The sequence below is a fragment of the Acartia tonsa genome, chromosome 9, assembly GCF_053477335.1.
Source record: "Acartia tonsa isolate MP-2025a chromosome 9, ASM5347733v1, whole genome shotgun sequence".
Classification (NCBI taxonomy): Eukaryota; Metazoa; Arthropoda; class Copepoda; order Calanoida; family Acartiidae; genus Acartia; species Acartia tonsa.
This window is the reverse complement of record NC_137268.1, coordinates 42,728,022-42,744,634: the sequence shown is the minus strand read 5'-3', so window position 1 is coordinate 42,744,634 and position 16,613 is coordinate 42,728,022. Positions and strand designations below refer to the sequence as shown.

At 31.4% G+C, this 16,613-nt stretch overlaps 1 protein-coding gene across 1 annotated transcript in view; it reads left to right on the top strand.

The window, feature by feature from the left end:
• Positions 1-16,613, top strand: part of LOC145327552 (uncharacterized) — a 119,696-nt gene that overhangs the window by 47,161 nt on the left and 55,922 nt on the right. Inside the window, exon 2 of the mRNA XM_080171095.1 lies at positions 2,455-2,912. Coding sequence (XP_080027221.1) covers positions 2,552-2,912 — 361 coding nt within the window. The 5' untranslated portion in view covers positions 2,455-2,551. The remainder of the gene's footprint in view (positions 1-2,454; positions 2,913-16,613) is intronic.

The following is a 16,613-nucleotide window of genomic DNA, read 5'->3' as shown; positions in this document are numbered from 1 at the left end:
TTTTTGCAATTTACAAAAATTTATCTATTAGCCTATCCATCCTTTTTTTCCTTTTTCTCTTTCTCACTTGTCTATTTCTCTCTAATTTTGTTTATCTTTCCATCTCTCTATCTCTCTATATCTCTATCTCAATATCTCTCTATCTCTCTATCTCAATATCTCTCTCTCTCTTTCTCTCTCTCTCTCTCTCCATCTCTCTCTCTCTCTCTCTCTCTCTCTCTCTCTCTCTCTCTCTCTCTCTCTCTCTCTCTCTCTCTTCTCTCTCTCTCATATTCTCTCTCTCTTTATCTTTAAATCTATGTACATGATTCTTATTTCCTTATTTCACTCTTTCTAATAAAACCCAAGGATAAAGCAAAGCAAAATTAATCCACCTCCCAGCTTAAATAATGCATAATGGTGTTTTTAAGTTTATTGTGGTAAGCTTAACTCACCTTCCAAATGAAAGTTATCATATTTTCAGATTATCTGCGATTGTCTTATCCCTGTATCTCTTCATATGAGCTAATAATTAAAACCGCACGTTTTTTGGGTTTTAAAAAGTGCATTATAGCCAAAGTTAGTAAAACAAGTTTTTGTCAGAGATTTTATGGCATAATATTCGATAAATTAATGTTTAACCTAAAATATATAACAACAAATTATTGTTTTGTACACTGCTAGTTTGTACAACCCAATGAAAAAAGTCCCTACAGTTTTTTAGCCAATGAATAAATGATCGTGTTTATTAAACTTTTGGCACAACTATGATTCACAATGTTCCTTCACATCAAGAATTTACCAAAGAACACCTTTAGAATTTAAATCGCAAAGACAAAATTTTCACTTACAGGGGTAGAGGGGGGGGGGGTGTAATCATTTAAAACCCATATACATTTTTTTAAATTTTTAAAACTTTTGTCCTTTAATTTTGCTCCAAAAAGACCTTGTATTTTAATTAAAAGAACTTATGTAGTAATAGTTTCTATCCATCTATCTACTAACCTATCATATCTATCTACCAACCTATCTATCATATTCATCTATCTATCTATCTACCTCACAACTTGCTTTACAAAGCTATATATTTTTCACTGTCAAATATATATTGCAGATTTTTAAATGCTCATTGGACAAAAGTTGTACAAGAAAAAAACCTTGAAGTAAATAAAGATGAAAAAATGCCTTATCATGAAAAGTAATACCTTGGCAGATAGATAGATTACATATAGAAAGATTGTTAGAAGGATGGATAGATTGATAGTCGGTGGACATATAGATAGATAGATAGATATAGTTGAAAAAAAGAATTACAGTCTAGATTCATGAATTAATAGACAAAACATAGTCAAATAGATAGATTAATAGATAACATAGGTTAAAAATTTGTAAATAGATGGTTAGATTTACATACAGAAGGTGTAAATTATTATGGTTAGATTTATAGATAAATAGGTGGATAGATAGATAGATATATAAATAGATAGATAGATATATAGATGGATAGATGGAGAGATACTCATACAGAAGTTGATTAAATGGTGGTTAGGTTGTTAGATATATAAATGGATAGAAAGATAGATATATGGATAGATAGATAGATAGATAGATAGATAGGAAGAAGTAAAAAAGTCTTATCATGTAAATAATACACCTACCATTTCTTTGCATTTCTCAGGGAAACAGTGAAAGATAAATGGATGATAAAATACTCTTTCCCCCACCCCTGGTAATAACAGGCTCTAAAAGTATAATTTACTAATAAATATTGTAAGATTAATTTACAATCAATTGTCCCACCCATCCCTATATCTCAGATAATTATTTGAGTAATTTTGAGAGGGGGGGGGGGGGGGGAGATATAGAGAGCTAAAAAGGAAACATGTAATTGAAGAAAAACAGGAAAAATGATTTTCAACTTTTTTGTTGCTTTTAAATTATGATAAATAGGAATCATTTTATTTAATTTTATCCTTAAATGAACTTTTTCGTCAATTTAGAAGCAGTACCCAGTTTAGTGCAAATCAGATGTGTGATTGAAAAAAGATATATTGCAAAAATGTTATTTCCTGTTTAAGTCCCTAAATTAACTAAAACGATAGCAGTGTAATTAGATCAATTTAAATATTGACTTTAAAAACTTCCATCTAAAGGTTGGTTAAATGGTTTTATTATTACTTGAATCTTACACTAGATCATGTACTCTAATAAAGTGAAACTTGTAGTTAGCTAAAATAACAACCTCCCCCCTCTATCCACCACCTTTACCCTAACCCTCTTACTAGATGAACGAACTGACCAATAAGAGTTTTCCATCTTAGCAACCCAAATTTACGACAATCACTCCCTTGACATAATATCTACCTATATTCTACTACATCCATTGTTGGTTGTCTGTAGTAGTTGTCTACTACGTGGTTATTTTATTTGGTTACTAAGAATTTGCACAAAAATTAATTGTTATTTCTATTTCAGGTATTTTTAGTAGAGTGATGTGAACAAACTATAAACAAAAATGTAAAACATAATCGGTGAAAACTTTACAATTGTGACATTTCATTTTTAAAAAGGGATGGATCGTCTTTGTGTGAATAATTCCTCTTGGCGGCCACCAGGCAGCCAAAGTAAACAGCCAGATGATCAGCAACCTTCAAAATCCCGCCATTTTGCACACAACACATTTCCCGCCACAAATGTGATCACTGCAGGTGATAAAATGCACGAGCAGACCAAAATGCCGCAAAACACTACAACTGGCAGAAAGTCGTCGTTGTTGCAAAGTGATAATAGAAATGGCGGGAAGGAACGCCGGTTTACACATTCAAGTTACCACGGGCAAGGCCTGAGGGTCTCTTTGTCGTGTTTCATTGTTTTATCTTGTGTGTTATTTTTCTCCAGTCAATTTTCAACAGTTTCTGCTCAAGCAAATCCAGGTAGGATTTTTTTCCCCAAATATTTGTGACCAGTTAAGTAATCCTTATGATAAAGTAAAAGGATCTCTGTCTGTCTGTCTGATTGTATGTCCTGAAGTATCTCGCTAACTGCTGGCCGATATGGTTCTTCTTTACAGGGAAGCTTCTCATAGGTCTTGAGAAGGTTTATAGCTATTTGGGTTAGGGTACCATCACCCTCTCAAGAGAAATCGCCTTTAACCCCCCCCCCAAAAAAAAAAATGGGTTGTCGAAACCCAACCCCCCTCCCCCACCTCAAGGCCTCTGGGGGGCGCAGGAAAAATATATCACAGCGTAATATGCGAGAAACGACATTTATTTAAGTTTAGTAAATGAAAACTTAAATAATAAAATCAGCATTACTATAACCTACATACATATTGCACATTTTGATAAATAGAAAGGGGATTCCTTGACCAATAAGATACACTAGTAACAATACAGTGCCAAGACTATATAATAGTGTAACAATATGATATTGAATATCCCTAACACTAGATTGATTTTAAGCCAAATACTTATGAAAGCCTAGTTCTGAAGTAAATAGGTTACAATGACGTAACTTTAAAGTATGAGACAAGCACAGACTGTGATTATACAGTCATGCTATAGTATTAAACAAGCATAAAACCCGCCAAAAGCAAGATAAAATCACTATTAATAATCTGTTAATGCCCCATCTTCCTATGAAAGCATAGTATTCTTGAAAACCAACAGTTTCAGATTAATAGGACAATCATTTCATTTCAAAACTTGAAAAAAATTACCACCAGTAAAATAATCATTATTTAAACAAAATGTATCATTTTAATGCATTAAATAATGTTTTAAAGGAAAGCTTTATAATTGACTTAGGGTAGTTTTGCGCTGTTTTTCCAAAATTGATATTAGAAATGTGATATTTTGACTGGCGGAATAGTATGGACACTGCAATATCCATGTAAAAATAAGATGTTGTATATTGACATATGATTACACTAGTTTATATTGACTTTATTGCATAATATTAAAGAGTTCATGGCTGACATATTATCGATATATTAGGCTATTATTTTATTATTGTATTATCACATATAAAAGTTACCATATCATTAAATTTTTGCTTTCCCTTAAAGTGCCTAGCAACCACAGAAATCCCCCTTTCTTTCCCTTATTATGACAAAAAAATGAAAATAATATATAGGTGACCTTTTTATTTATTGCTAAACCTTACGGGTAATAAAACCCTGTAGGGTAACTCTGTGTCGCAAAAAGAACCTAAATTAAAGTAAAACACTAACATACAAAAACATAACCCTCACCTCATTTATATTTTCCCTTTAGGGTATAGGGGGATCTTTGCCCCATAGGTAATTTTAGGGAAACCTCCCTAAATTATATCCTTAAGTTATGGCATTATGATTATGATGTCGATATATCAACAAGGCACAAATTGAACAGGGAAGTTAATCTATATAATCTTGTTTCTAAATACGAGAATTTAACAATAGATGTTTACTTGAATATTTCTAATATTGGACAATAGGCAGGGGGAGATAGATTGATAGATAGATAGACAGATGGACTGATGGATAGATTTAAGATTCTTGAACTTTAGAAGGCCAATAACATTATATATAAATAGGCAACAGTCTGTAAATAGTATTTACTTGAAAACATTTGTATAAATGTTTTTGAAAAAGAGAATATTTTTTTTTGGGGGGGGGGGTGAGAATTTTTTTTAGGAGAATTAATAGCCTAAAACCATAGACGTACAAGGATGTGGGTAAAAGGGTGTTTACCGCCCTCAAACTTTCGAAACCACCCATTTTACCTCCTTCAAAAATTAAAAGATTACCCCCCCTCCCTCAAAAAAACAGTTGTAACCCTTTAAAATAAAAGCTTGGACTTGCCTAAAACCACCAATGAGACTTTCTCTTAAGAAGTCTGACATCTCTCAATGATTTATGTGAAGCTTCTCTTAAATGTAAAACCCACTCGGTTCATTGCTTACTGTTAACAAAATCTTAATGGGCAAACAAACAAAATTACTACTGTATATAATGTGATGATATATGCTTCTTAGAAAACAATTGTCCTTAATTCTAAAGAAAATCATTGCAACAAAATTGCTAAAACAATCAGATTTCTATTTTTATGTTGCCTAAAAAGTAAACCTAACCCCTAATAGGGGCCTTTTTAAACAAAGGTAAACTCTTTTATTATTTTTTTTAAAGTTTCATAAATATATTTAATAAATGAAAATGAAAATTCTATGTGTTTTTGACAGTTGTCTGCAGATAGAAAAATGAAAATTTATAGGATTAATTGCAGTTTTGTTTACCATGCGGAAGCGAAGGCACAACTATAGTACTATTATAGAACCTGTAAGATTTTGTGTGTTTGTACAATGTACATACCCAATGATGATAAACAAATTTGCCACATATAGATTAAATATGTGATTGAAGCGTTTTGACACTCAACCTAATGAACCAACCAATCAAAATTCAAGAAAAGTGTCCAAAGTTGTTAAGCCAAAAAATAATAAAACGCTATTATAAAACAATGGAGACTAAAGTAAAGACAGCCAATAACCCCTCCCTTCCTGGATTTTCTACTGTTCTTGTTAGAAACCTTAAAAACAATAAAAGAGTTTCTTTTAAAGTTCCTGGCCCTTGTGATTTATGCTTTATGTCATAGATGGGCATTTTAGATTTTACCCAGCTATCTATTTCAAAAATAACAAGGATGACAACATTCATAAAAGTGAAACAAAACAAATCAAATAATTAGACAAACTAACATTAATAGAGTGGCTTCACGTTTGAAGAAACTTTTCCGACAACATTGTAAAGTCATTCAAGGAATCATCATTCTAAAGATCAAAACAATAGGGTTGATAAAACATTTAAAACTAAATAATTTTAAAAAATAATGTGTTTTCTTTCTGGTAACATAGTTATAAATTATTCCTTATTTTTAAAGTAATAATCATATAAAGTTAAGAATTAATCTAACAAATCTAACATACATGAATTAACATTAATTAACGATCACTACTTTCTACAACTGATGTACGTACAGCCCCTAATTTTAGAAAAGATTTTTTGAGAATTATTTGGAGAGAAAATGGACAATACATTTTTACTTTGTTGTTTATTTAAAAAACCTTTCTAAAGTAAATAAAAAAGAAGTAATTAAAAATGGAAAAAAATGAGAAAAAAAAACCTTTAGAAAATAAAGATATTTTAAGAATAATATTAATACGTTTTAAAAGTTTTTTCTAAAGATAATTGTTTTTCGTTTAAAAACCTTGCTTTTTGTAATCTAAGAATTTCATCTTTTTTATTGTCCATTTTCTTGACTTTTTTTACTTCAACGCAATATAAATAGAATGAAAACATTCACAATAACATATTTTTTTGCTGTTCATATTGCAGTAACATGTTTTTTGGAAATGATTGATAACTTTAAATACTTACACATACAAAAGTAATAGGTTCTGTGTCTGTCTGTGTGTGCCGAAGGATCTTAGTAACCGATGAACCGATATGGTTCTCTAGCTTTTTATGGGTCTTGGGAAGGTTTATAACAATCAATATATCATATTGATACTAGCGGCTTCGCCTCTAGCCTCTAGGAGCTTTGCCCCAAGAGGTAATTAAAAAATAGAAAAAAATAAAAAATGAAATACTACTTGTGCTGCCTGTAGGTTTATGTGAACTAACTTCCCCATAGACAAAAAATTGGGAGGTATTTTTTTTGTTTTTTGGGGGGGTTGTCGGTGTCCCACCCCCCAAGAAAAAAGCCTAAAATCACCATAGGACCAGTAGGTATATTCCCTGAAGAGTAGAATCCAATCGGTTCAGTGGTTACAGACGGACGGACAGACGGAGGACGGACATCATTCTACTTTGTATTATATATAACAAGGAAGGGGACCACCACCCTCCCAAGAGAAAAATGACCTCTCAATATAAGCGGGAGTTTATAGATCGACATGAATATAGAATAGACGATATTGCAAGTACAATATGACATAAGTTATAGAGATGCTTTGGTCTTAATTGACCGACAAAAATCAGCTGAAAACATTATTACGCATTCCTTTGAAAGCAGTAAACGATTTCTATATTTATATTCTGAACTTTTGTAGATAAAAAAGGAGAAAGAAAAATTATAGAGAGTAAGAGGTAGCAAGAAAGACGTAGAGAGAGAGAGAGAGAGATAGAAAGAAAAAGGGAGAGAGAGAGAGAGAGAGAGAGAGAGAGAGAGAGAGAGAGAGAGAGATAGAGAGAGAGAGAGAGAGAGAGAGAGAGAGAGAGAGAGAGAGAGAGAGAGAGAGAGAGAGATAGCAAGAAAGGAGAGAGAGAGAAAGAGAGATATTGGTAGAGAGAAGAATAGCAAGAATAGTTATTTCTTTCATCGTATTATAAACCACTTTCCGCGGATATAGAATTAGATTAAAACCAGTTTTTTTAGCCCCGTGGTGCCGAAGGCACAGGCTAAAAAGATTGGTTTTAATCTTATGATTGTACATTTCTATATTCGTAGAAAGCTGGATATAATACGATGCTAGACATAGTTTTTTCGTATGTATGAGAACCGGTTCCTATCCACCGGATTCGAATGAATACGAGAAAGTTACATTAATAGAAAGAAAAAAAAGAGCAGACGGAGAGACATATATATTTAGGTAGAAAGACAAATATATAAATAGACAGACAGACAGACAGATAGATAGATAGATAGACAGACATATGAATAGATAGATAAAAAAACAGACAGACAGATACATAGACAGAGAGACAACCTTTGACCTCGGCACAAAGATAAAACGTGAAACGTGATAATTGTATTATTAATCAACAAAAAAGGTTTCGCGGATTTTTTAAAGCGAAGTTTTTAATGATTTAATATCGGTTCGTCCGTTATGGATATCTTTTATCGTTGGCATGTTATAATCATCCTTTCAATTTTAAACTTTGTATAATGATTCATATAACAATGAGGAAGAATATAAAATTTTAAAGCTCATACATATATTCTAATACGTGTTAATTTTATATTAGTTATGGCTTTGCTTTTTAGACATTGACATCCATGTTTTAATAATGATTTTGATTTTGATGATTAATAGGTGATGCTTATCCTCTCGTCGTCTTGAAAATCATAAACTAAACAGATTGAAATGTATCACATCAGGGGTGTGCAATAGACACCACCACCCCCCCTTACTTATAATTTTTGTCAAGGGGGAGTTGATTTTTACCACATCCCCTCCTAAAAGTGAATACCTCCCCCCCCCCTTCCCCCAAGATAATTTGTCTACAGATTCATAAAACCAAAACTTAGGGTGGTAAGTCGATTGTCCCCCACCCACCCATCTCTCTCAGTCTTAGTATGGTTTTAGGCTATTTTCTGTTGCTCCCCTTCATACTTTACAATTTACGCTTCCAGAGGGTAAGGGAGAAGCCATCGTTATTAACAATTGAAATATTACTAATAAATATATAATGATATTAACTTACAAAACATTTACCACGTCTTATTCTAACCAAATAATGCAAAACCTATTTAATCAATCAATTTATTAGGCAAAAAAGTGTACTTAAAATCCTTCTTTTATTGTAAAAATATGTATACTTAAATGTTAGAGAAATAGAGCTTTTTGGTACACTGATTGTTACACCCGTTTATAGGTAAAGGCATTCCCATTTACCTAACTTTTATTTTTTGACACACTCGATTTAGTCCTGCAGTTATTGTTTCTAAATAAATTTATTTTTCAAACTTTAGGAATTAATCTTGCTTTAATATTGTGCAAACTAACATGCAAAATATTCACACAATCAATCAAATGAAAAGATAATTCCTATAACGTTTGGTGATATCAGAACAACACTACATTAGGAGACTGCCATAGGCTTGAGAGGAGGGGAAAATTGGACTGTAAATTACACTATTACGTTATATAAATATGTTTTCGCATTTCTTAGCTTAAAAACTTACAATTTTTAAATTTAAAGGGATAATTTGTATGAAATCATTTGGAAAGTACATTTCACGGTAAAATATTGCTGGTAATCAATGTTTCCAAAAATCTATGAATTTTAAAGGCTGCTAGCTGCCAAACGGCTGAACGTACAGATCATACCCGCACACCATTTTAAGCGACATAAGAAGGCCTACAAATAATCTGGAATAGCCAAGATCCAATTATGCACAGGGAAAGCTTCACTGAAGAATAAACGCGTAAAATAGGTCTTTTTTGCGCATTTCTCTGCACTGCGATATAATTATGCATTATTGATTCATGGCTATTCCAGATTATTTGTAGGCATTCTTATGCCGCTTAAAACAGTGTGCGGGCATGATCTGTACGTTCAGCCGTTTGGCAGCTAGCAGCCTTTAATATATTGCTTACCGTGAACTTCAGTAGATCTGTACATTAATTTATCGTCCATTGTCTTATCCATTAAGATCCTTGCATGTATTTGCTGCGCTACTTATAGACATATTAGTCCTTGTTTGCGGACTTAAACATGCATGTCCAAAAGCACTAATAAATTACATTACAATGCTTATGGTTTCTAATCTTTAATTCTTGTCTTTATGGAATCGTCCTTGGGTTTTTAAAACTACCACACATGCAAAATTAAGGTGTATATTCACAGCCGCAAAAAATACAATCCTTTTAAAAAAATTAACAGGATCTCTGTGTTTCTCTGTGTCTATTCCGAAGGATCTCGGCAACCACTGAACCGATAGGGTTCTACTTTACAATGTAGCTTTTCACAGGTTCTGGGAAGTTTTACATCTATCTACCACTCCCTCAACCATAATAATTTAAAAGCTTTTAATTTTGAATCGGATATCAAACTAAGAATTAAATTGACATACGGACGTGTGCGTATTAGTTATAGAGCTGCTTCCCTGGTGATACCATTGAATGCAAACGCATGCAGGGTTTAGGGGCTATAAAATTTACATATCTAGATGAATAAACATTTTATTTCAATTTTCTTTTTTTAAAGGCTACTCTTTAACAAGGACAATTTGTACGTCCTTATCTAACTCGGTTAGTCTGTATTTTCAAGCCTTTACTATGAAGTATCTGCTTAGACTGGAATGGCTAGATTTATATCATAAAACTCTTTTAAAGATTATTGTTTTAACTTTTCTCCCTCTTTTTATCTCCCTCTCTCTATCTCTCCTTCTCTCTCTCTTTTAAAAAACATTTTTTACTCTCTCTTTTAATCTTAATATAAAATCTAAGCCAGGAAATTACCATGAACATGTGATAAGGCAAGGAAAAGCCGAACTTGGGGGATACCTTGCCGAAAAATAGCCTAAAACCACCAACCCAAGGCCAAAAAATAATCAGATAATGCATTATTTTAGTGTTCTGTTCTTTTTCCATTCAAAATATTATTTTTTGCTACGTTGTCTTTGGACATGATTGCATTTTTCTTTGACCTCAATAAAACCGCCTTCAAGAGATGCTTTTTAAGATTTAAATTGAATTAAAATAGCAATCTTAACAAGAACAATATTGTGCAAAATTAGCGCAAATTTTAGAAACAGCTATATTTTTGTTAAAAATTAGCATGAAACTGTGACACTTGGAAGTTTGGTATATTTTTTGTTTGTTTAACAAATGGTCAAATGATAAACTAGCTAATAATACGAATAATTGATAAGAATTTGGTGAAAGATTATTTTACCATCAATTGTCATATCATTGTTTTAAAACCAGGAATAGTTATTTCTCGCATCGTCTTATAAACAGCTTTCCGCGGATATAAAAACTGGTTTTAATCTTATGGTTGTACGTTTTTATATTCGTAGAAAACTGGATATAATACGATGCAAGACATAATTATTCAGTATGGCTGAGAAACGGTTCTAATCAAACGGATATTATGCTTAATTAATACAGAATATTATACTTAAAAATTGGATGAGAGATTATTTTACCTACCATTGAACTATCATTGTATGAAAATATTTGTTGTGATTTCATTTTACTCAACAGGGCATGTCAAAATTTCACTGTGTGGCATTTTCTGTAGATTTTAATTCTATTATTTTTCGAAGTTTCTCGTTTCCTTCTTCCTCTATTCATTTTATATTTTATCTCTCTTTCTCTCTCTTTCTATCTACATATCTATCGATCTAATTATCCATCTATGTATCTCTCCCTCTCTCTCTCTCTCTCTCTCTCTCTCTCTCTTTCTCTCTCTCTCTCTCTCTCTCTCTCTCTCTCTCTCTCTCTCTCTCTCTCTCTCTCTCTCTCTCTTTCTCTATTCATCTATTTTCCATCATCCATTTTTTCTCCATTCTAAAAAAAACACCTCACAGTGAAATGATATAAAACTTCATATGAATTTGACCTTCCAAAAAATGGAGATACGTTCCTAAAATTATTACACGCCATATTATTACAGTAGAATTTACAGTTTGGAGTGCTGTTATATTATTGGGATAAAATGGTATTGGAAATGGCGGCAGATTAGTTCCATACTTTTCTCTTAAATTTCTGGCAGCCAGTTGAAATTAATATGCAAAATTGTAGATAGATAGAAAATTAGATGGATAAATAGATAGATATACAGAGAGATAGACAGTTATATAGACAGATAGATAGATAGACAGATAGAGAGACAGACTGATAGTCAGATAGATAGACAGAGAGATAGACAGACAGATAGATAGATAGACAGATATATAGACAGACTGATAGACAAAAAGATAGACATTTAGGTAGACAGATAGATAGACAGTTAGATAGATAGACAGATAGATAGATAAACAGAAAGACATACATAGAAAGATAGCTTGATAGACAGATAGATAGACACATAGATAGATACATAAATAGATACATAGATAGATCCATAGGTATATAGATAGGTAGATAGACAGATGTATAGACAGATAGATAAACTGATATAAAGGTAGAAGAAAAGATATATAAAAAAAGGCAGATATGAAGAAAGATAGATAAACAAACTGAATAGGTGCACGATGTGATAGATAGATAAAAAAGTATTTTATTTAAAAATATTTTATATGTAATATTTCTATTATTCTTCCTTTATATCACAGAATGTTTATTTATGTATAGTTTTAAAAGGTTGTGAATAAGCTATAAAATGATGTAGGTGTACGTTAATGTTTATGTGTTTTAAATACCTATATATTAATAGACTAGTTATTTATAGAGCTTCCTTGCAAATATAGGTTGGGGAAGATTTTCTATGGAGATACGGTAGGTCATGTGTGACATAGAAATACGTCCCCTAATACGTCTCTTTTTTAGGGTTTTTCCCACTTCTTCTCTCATCATTTCTTTTAAACGAATTTTTATGACGTCTCACATGACACTTTCCGTGTCTCTATTTACTAGGATAAATTCCTCTTAGAGATGTTGACCCTACCCCTTTAAACGGTATCTCAAATTAACATGACATTCAACCTATTCTGAACTAATACTAATGTTTCCTTGAAAATTATAATATTGTAATAATGAAAATCATTTCATCTAAAATTTTGAATCCTTTCCTCAAAAAAAAAACTAAAATATCCTTTCTTATGGAAGAAAAATGACAAAATGGAAGTATTTTTGGCATATCAACAACAGTTTTTTTATTCTTTTCCTATGCATTTGAATTTGAATTAAAAACCATACACTTTTCAATTCTGGAAGGACATGGTACTGCTAAACCAAGGGATAAGAAAATGGACAAAAAATTTATGTACAGCACCAATTACCAATTATGATAAACAAAATTAACTCTTAAGTTCTGTGGATTAGAATTAATGGCTGAAAAGTTTTAACACTGCTAATTTGTACCAGAAATTTAAATTATATTTGACACATAATTTCATTGTTCTTTTTTTCAATCTAGAAGCATTAATAAAAGCGGTCGTATCTGACATATTATCAACATAATAAAACAGCCTAAACAATCTAATGGATAATGCAAAACTTCCCAAAAGTATATTCGATCATACATACAAACAAACAGCTGGGCATCCTATTACTTTAGCATGTATGATTAAACACTGTTAATTTTAGGTTTCTCAACTATTACTTTAAAATTTAAAAACTTATTTCTCCCAATATTGACAGTTACCAAAATAATAATTCAAACCTTTGATTTTAGGAAATAAACATTTATTATCCATTACCATATACCTTTATCCCTGAAAACTAACTACACACTTATATTTAATTGAATAAAGTCCTTAAATGTTCCCTCAAAATTGTTAACAAAAATCAGAATATTAAAAAAAGTCTCATTTCTTTAAAAATAGACTAAAACCAACCTAGAAGATATCTTCCTTTTTTATATTATGCTAAACCAGATTCTGATTTAGCTGCAATTCTAAATTAGCACTTTTGCTAAACAGAATAATTTGCCAAAACGCATGAACGGCCCTCTCAAATTTGTATGTCGTGAAAAAGCTAAATTTTTTGACAATAGCTTTTTGACATGTTAACTTTTATTAAAACTAAAATACACACTCTTACACACACACACACACACACACACACACACATACACACACACACACACACACACACACACACACACACACACACACACACACATACACACACACACACACACACACACACACACACACACACACACACACACATAATCTTTTAATCTCTTTGAATTTTTACTTCCTTGATTTTTTTTATGATACTTTTTTTATTTTTCTTCAAGATTTGTGTTTTTTTTCTTTTTTTTCTCCAATTAACACAGTAAGATTATTAACCGCTGAACCGATACGGTTCTCCTTTACAGTGTAGTTTTTCATAGTTCTGGAGAGTACCAAGTAATATATATTGTATTATCTCGTTTTATCTATCTATGATCTGTTTCTAATTCAATTAATTTAAATGGTAATGCATGTCTCAGAAATAAATTGGCTGGTTCTTTAAACAAAAACACTTACCATAACAAAACAAAAAGGACTGTAATTTTAATGTCATTCTTTGTTATTTACAGTTATAGGAACCACTTAGATTGGTTTTATGACTATGTATTTATAGTTTATGCATGTCTTGCACTTATTAGTTTGGGTAGAGTAGGGCGATTCTATAAAACATTAAAATATAAAAAATATCTGATAGTTTGAAAGAAGAAGTTTAAATCTGGGCCATTGTTTAATGCAAAGCTTTTTATATTGCCTATAAAAAAAGGACGACATACATTGGTAAAATAAAATATATACTGGCCTACTATTGAGAATTTAATCTGTTTATTGGACTATCATTGGTCATTTGTATTGTATGACGTCATTTTTATAGGCACTAGAAAGAGCTTCGCTTAATGCCCTTTTCTTACGTCCCCCTCCCCCAACCCCAAAATAAAATATTTGGGAGAGACGTAAGAAAATTATCCTCCCACAAAAAGGAATTACCACTATGCAGATTTTTTAATGCCCCCCCCCCCCCAACAAAAAAGCTTGGACGTCCTTTAAAAGATTAATATATATCTATAGATATTTAGATGGATTTATAAATGAAAATCATGATTAATAAGTATATTAATTACATATCGAAAGTAACCAAAAAATAACCCCTCTCTACCCTATGTATAAAAACTGCATATATCTTTAATATGCAATTAATTTGCGATTCCGCCTTCCTGTATCAACATTTAACATATGTAGTTTATATATATTTTAAAATAGCTATTTTTATCTTTCTCATAATCATTTGATCAATTATAAACTGGACACGACCTAAAAATGCATTAATGCATACGTTGTGAGCCTGTTCCTTTAATCATAAATGATCTTGCCATCACAGTAGAGTTGAATATTTAGCTAGTCAACCTTTGTAATGTAATACTGATGCAACACATAATTTTGGAAACAGAATTTATGTATGAAAATATATAGTATACACCCCTAGGCTATATTTGTAGCCAAAAAGGAAATAGGCCTTTAAATAGAATTTAATATCAAGAGTTCTTGAAACTATTTTAAGGGTAGTTTTAAGGATTTATTTCAAGAAGTTAGCTAATTTGAATTCTAATAAGCATTTCTGAGTAGAAAACCAGAGGGAGAAGGAGTGGAAACTGGTACCCAAAGTTTTGTAACCACGTTATCGTATTCGTTTTTGGACAATTATTGGATACTTTTATTGAATTTTGATTGGTTGGTTGCAAACTTTTCAACCAATTATTTAAATTTACAGTAAGGGTAATTTGATCTAAATTATCGTCCATTGTATTATAAAAAAAACGTGGTTAATAGTAAAAGAAGTTGAAATAGTCAAAGTCTTCGGCAATAGATAGGTTTTTAAGGTCCCTATACCCCCATTTCATGATTCTAGCGAATCTACTCTTCAATTACTATACTCAACCTTTCTTTTGATAGCCTGATATCTAGTTGCCGAAAGTGTACGCAGTTTCCTGGGTGTTTCCTCATCCTAGCTCAATATTTACTACTAGCTAAAAAAGCTTCAAACTTCAAAAAAAAAAAATCAAAATTTAAAAAATTCAAATTTATAATGTATATTGTATAAATCGTTTACACATTCAAATTTTGATTTTTTTAAGGGAAGTTTGAAGATTTGTAGCTAGTAGTAAATATTGAGCGAGGATGAGGAAACACCCAGGAAACTGCGTACACTTTCGGCAACTAGATATCAGGCTATCTTTTACATGTTTTAAATCAAAGAGTAATAAGTTGTAGAAAGAAAAAAAATATGGATTGATATTAAGATAAAAGGTGCTGCGTCCTTAGCATATAACGGAATCTGTCTTGGGACCTATGTAAAGCTTCACTGTAAAGGAAGATCATATAGGTTCAGCAGCAAGATCCTTCGCTACAGACAAAAAAATATTACTATGTATAATAGAATAATTACTCTCTTTTAGTTAATCTATGGATGAAATGAAGTTGTATCAAGATGTGCTGAAAATGGATTGTCTATTTCTTCAATAATTTCCAAATGTGTACAGCAGATAACCCAATTATTGCAAACGCTATTTTCAGCTACTCCGGTCAAAGGGAAAAGCGATATAATGTATAAACAAATTACATTATACATTCAAAATTTTAATTTTTCAAATTTAGATTTTTTTGGAAGTTTGAAGCTTGTTTAGCTAGTAAATAAATATTGAGATAAGACGCGGATGCTAGGTACACTTTCGGAAACTAAAATTCAGTACATCTGTATCAAAATACAGATAGCCTGATATCTAGTTGCCGAAAGTGTACGCAGTTTCCTGGGTGTTTCCTCATCCTCGCTCAATATTTACTACTAGCTACAAATCTTCAAACTTCCCTTAAAAAAATCAAAATTTGAATGTGTAAACGATTTATACAATATACATTATAAATTTGAATTTTTTAAATTTTGATTTTTTTTTTTTGAAGTTTGAAGCTTTTTTAGCTAGTAGTAAATATTGAGCTAGGATGAGGAAACACTCAGGAAACTGCGTACACTTTCGGCAACTAGATATCAGGCTATCAAAATACATATAATATAATCCTATCTACTCTAACTTATTACAAATTAAGTGGTTATAGAATAGATATTTTAGCTTAGCTTTCCAACTATATCTATTTTACTGTTTAATTTTATCTTTAACTTTTATATAAGTAGTAAAAAGGATCCCGCCAACCGCATAACAGCTTTAAGTTTTCTTTACAGTGAAGCTACTTATA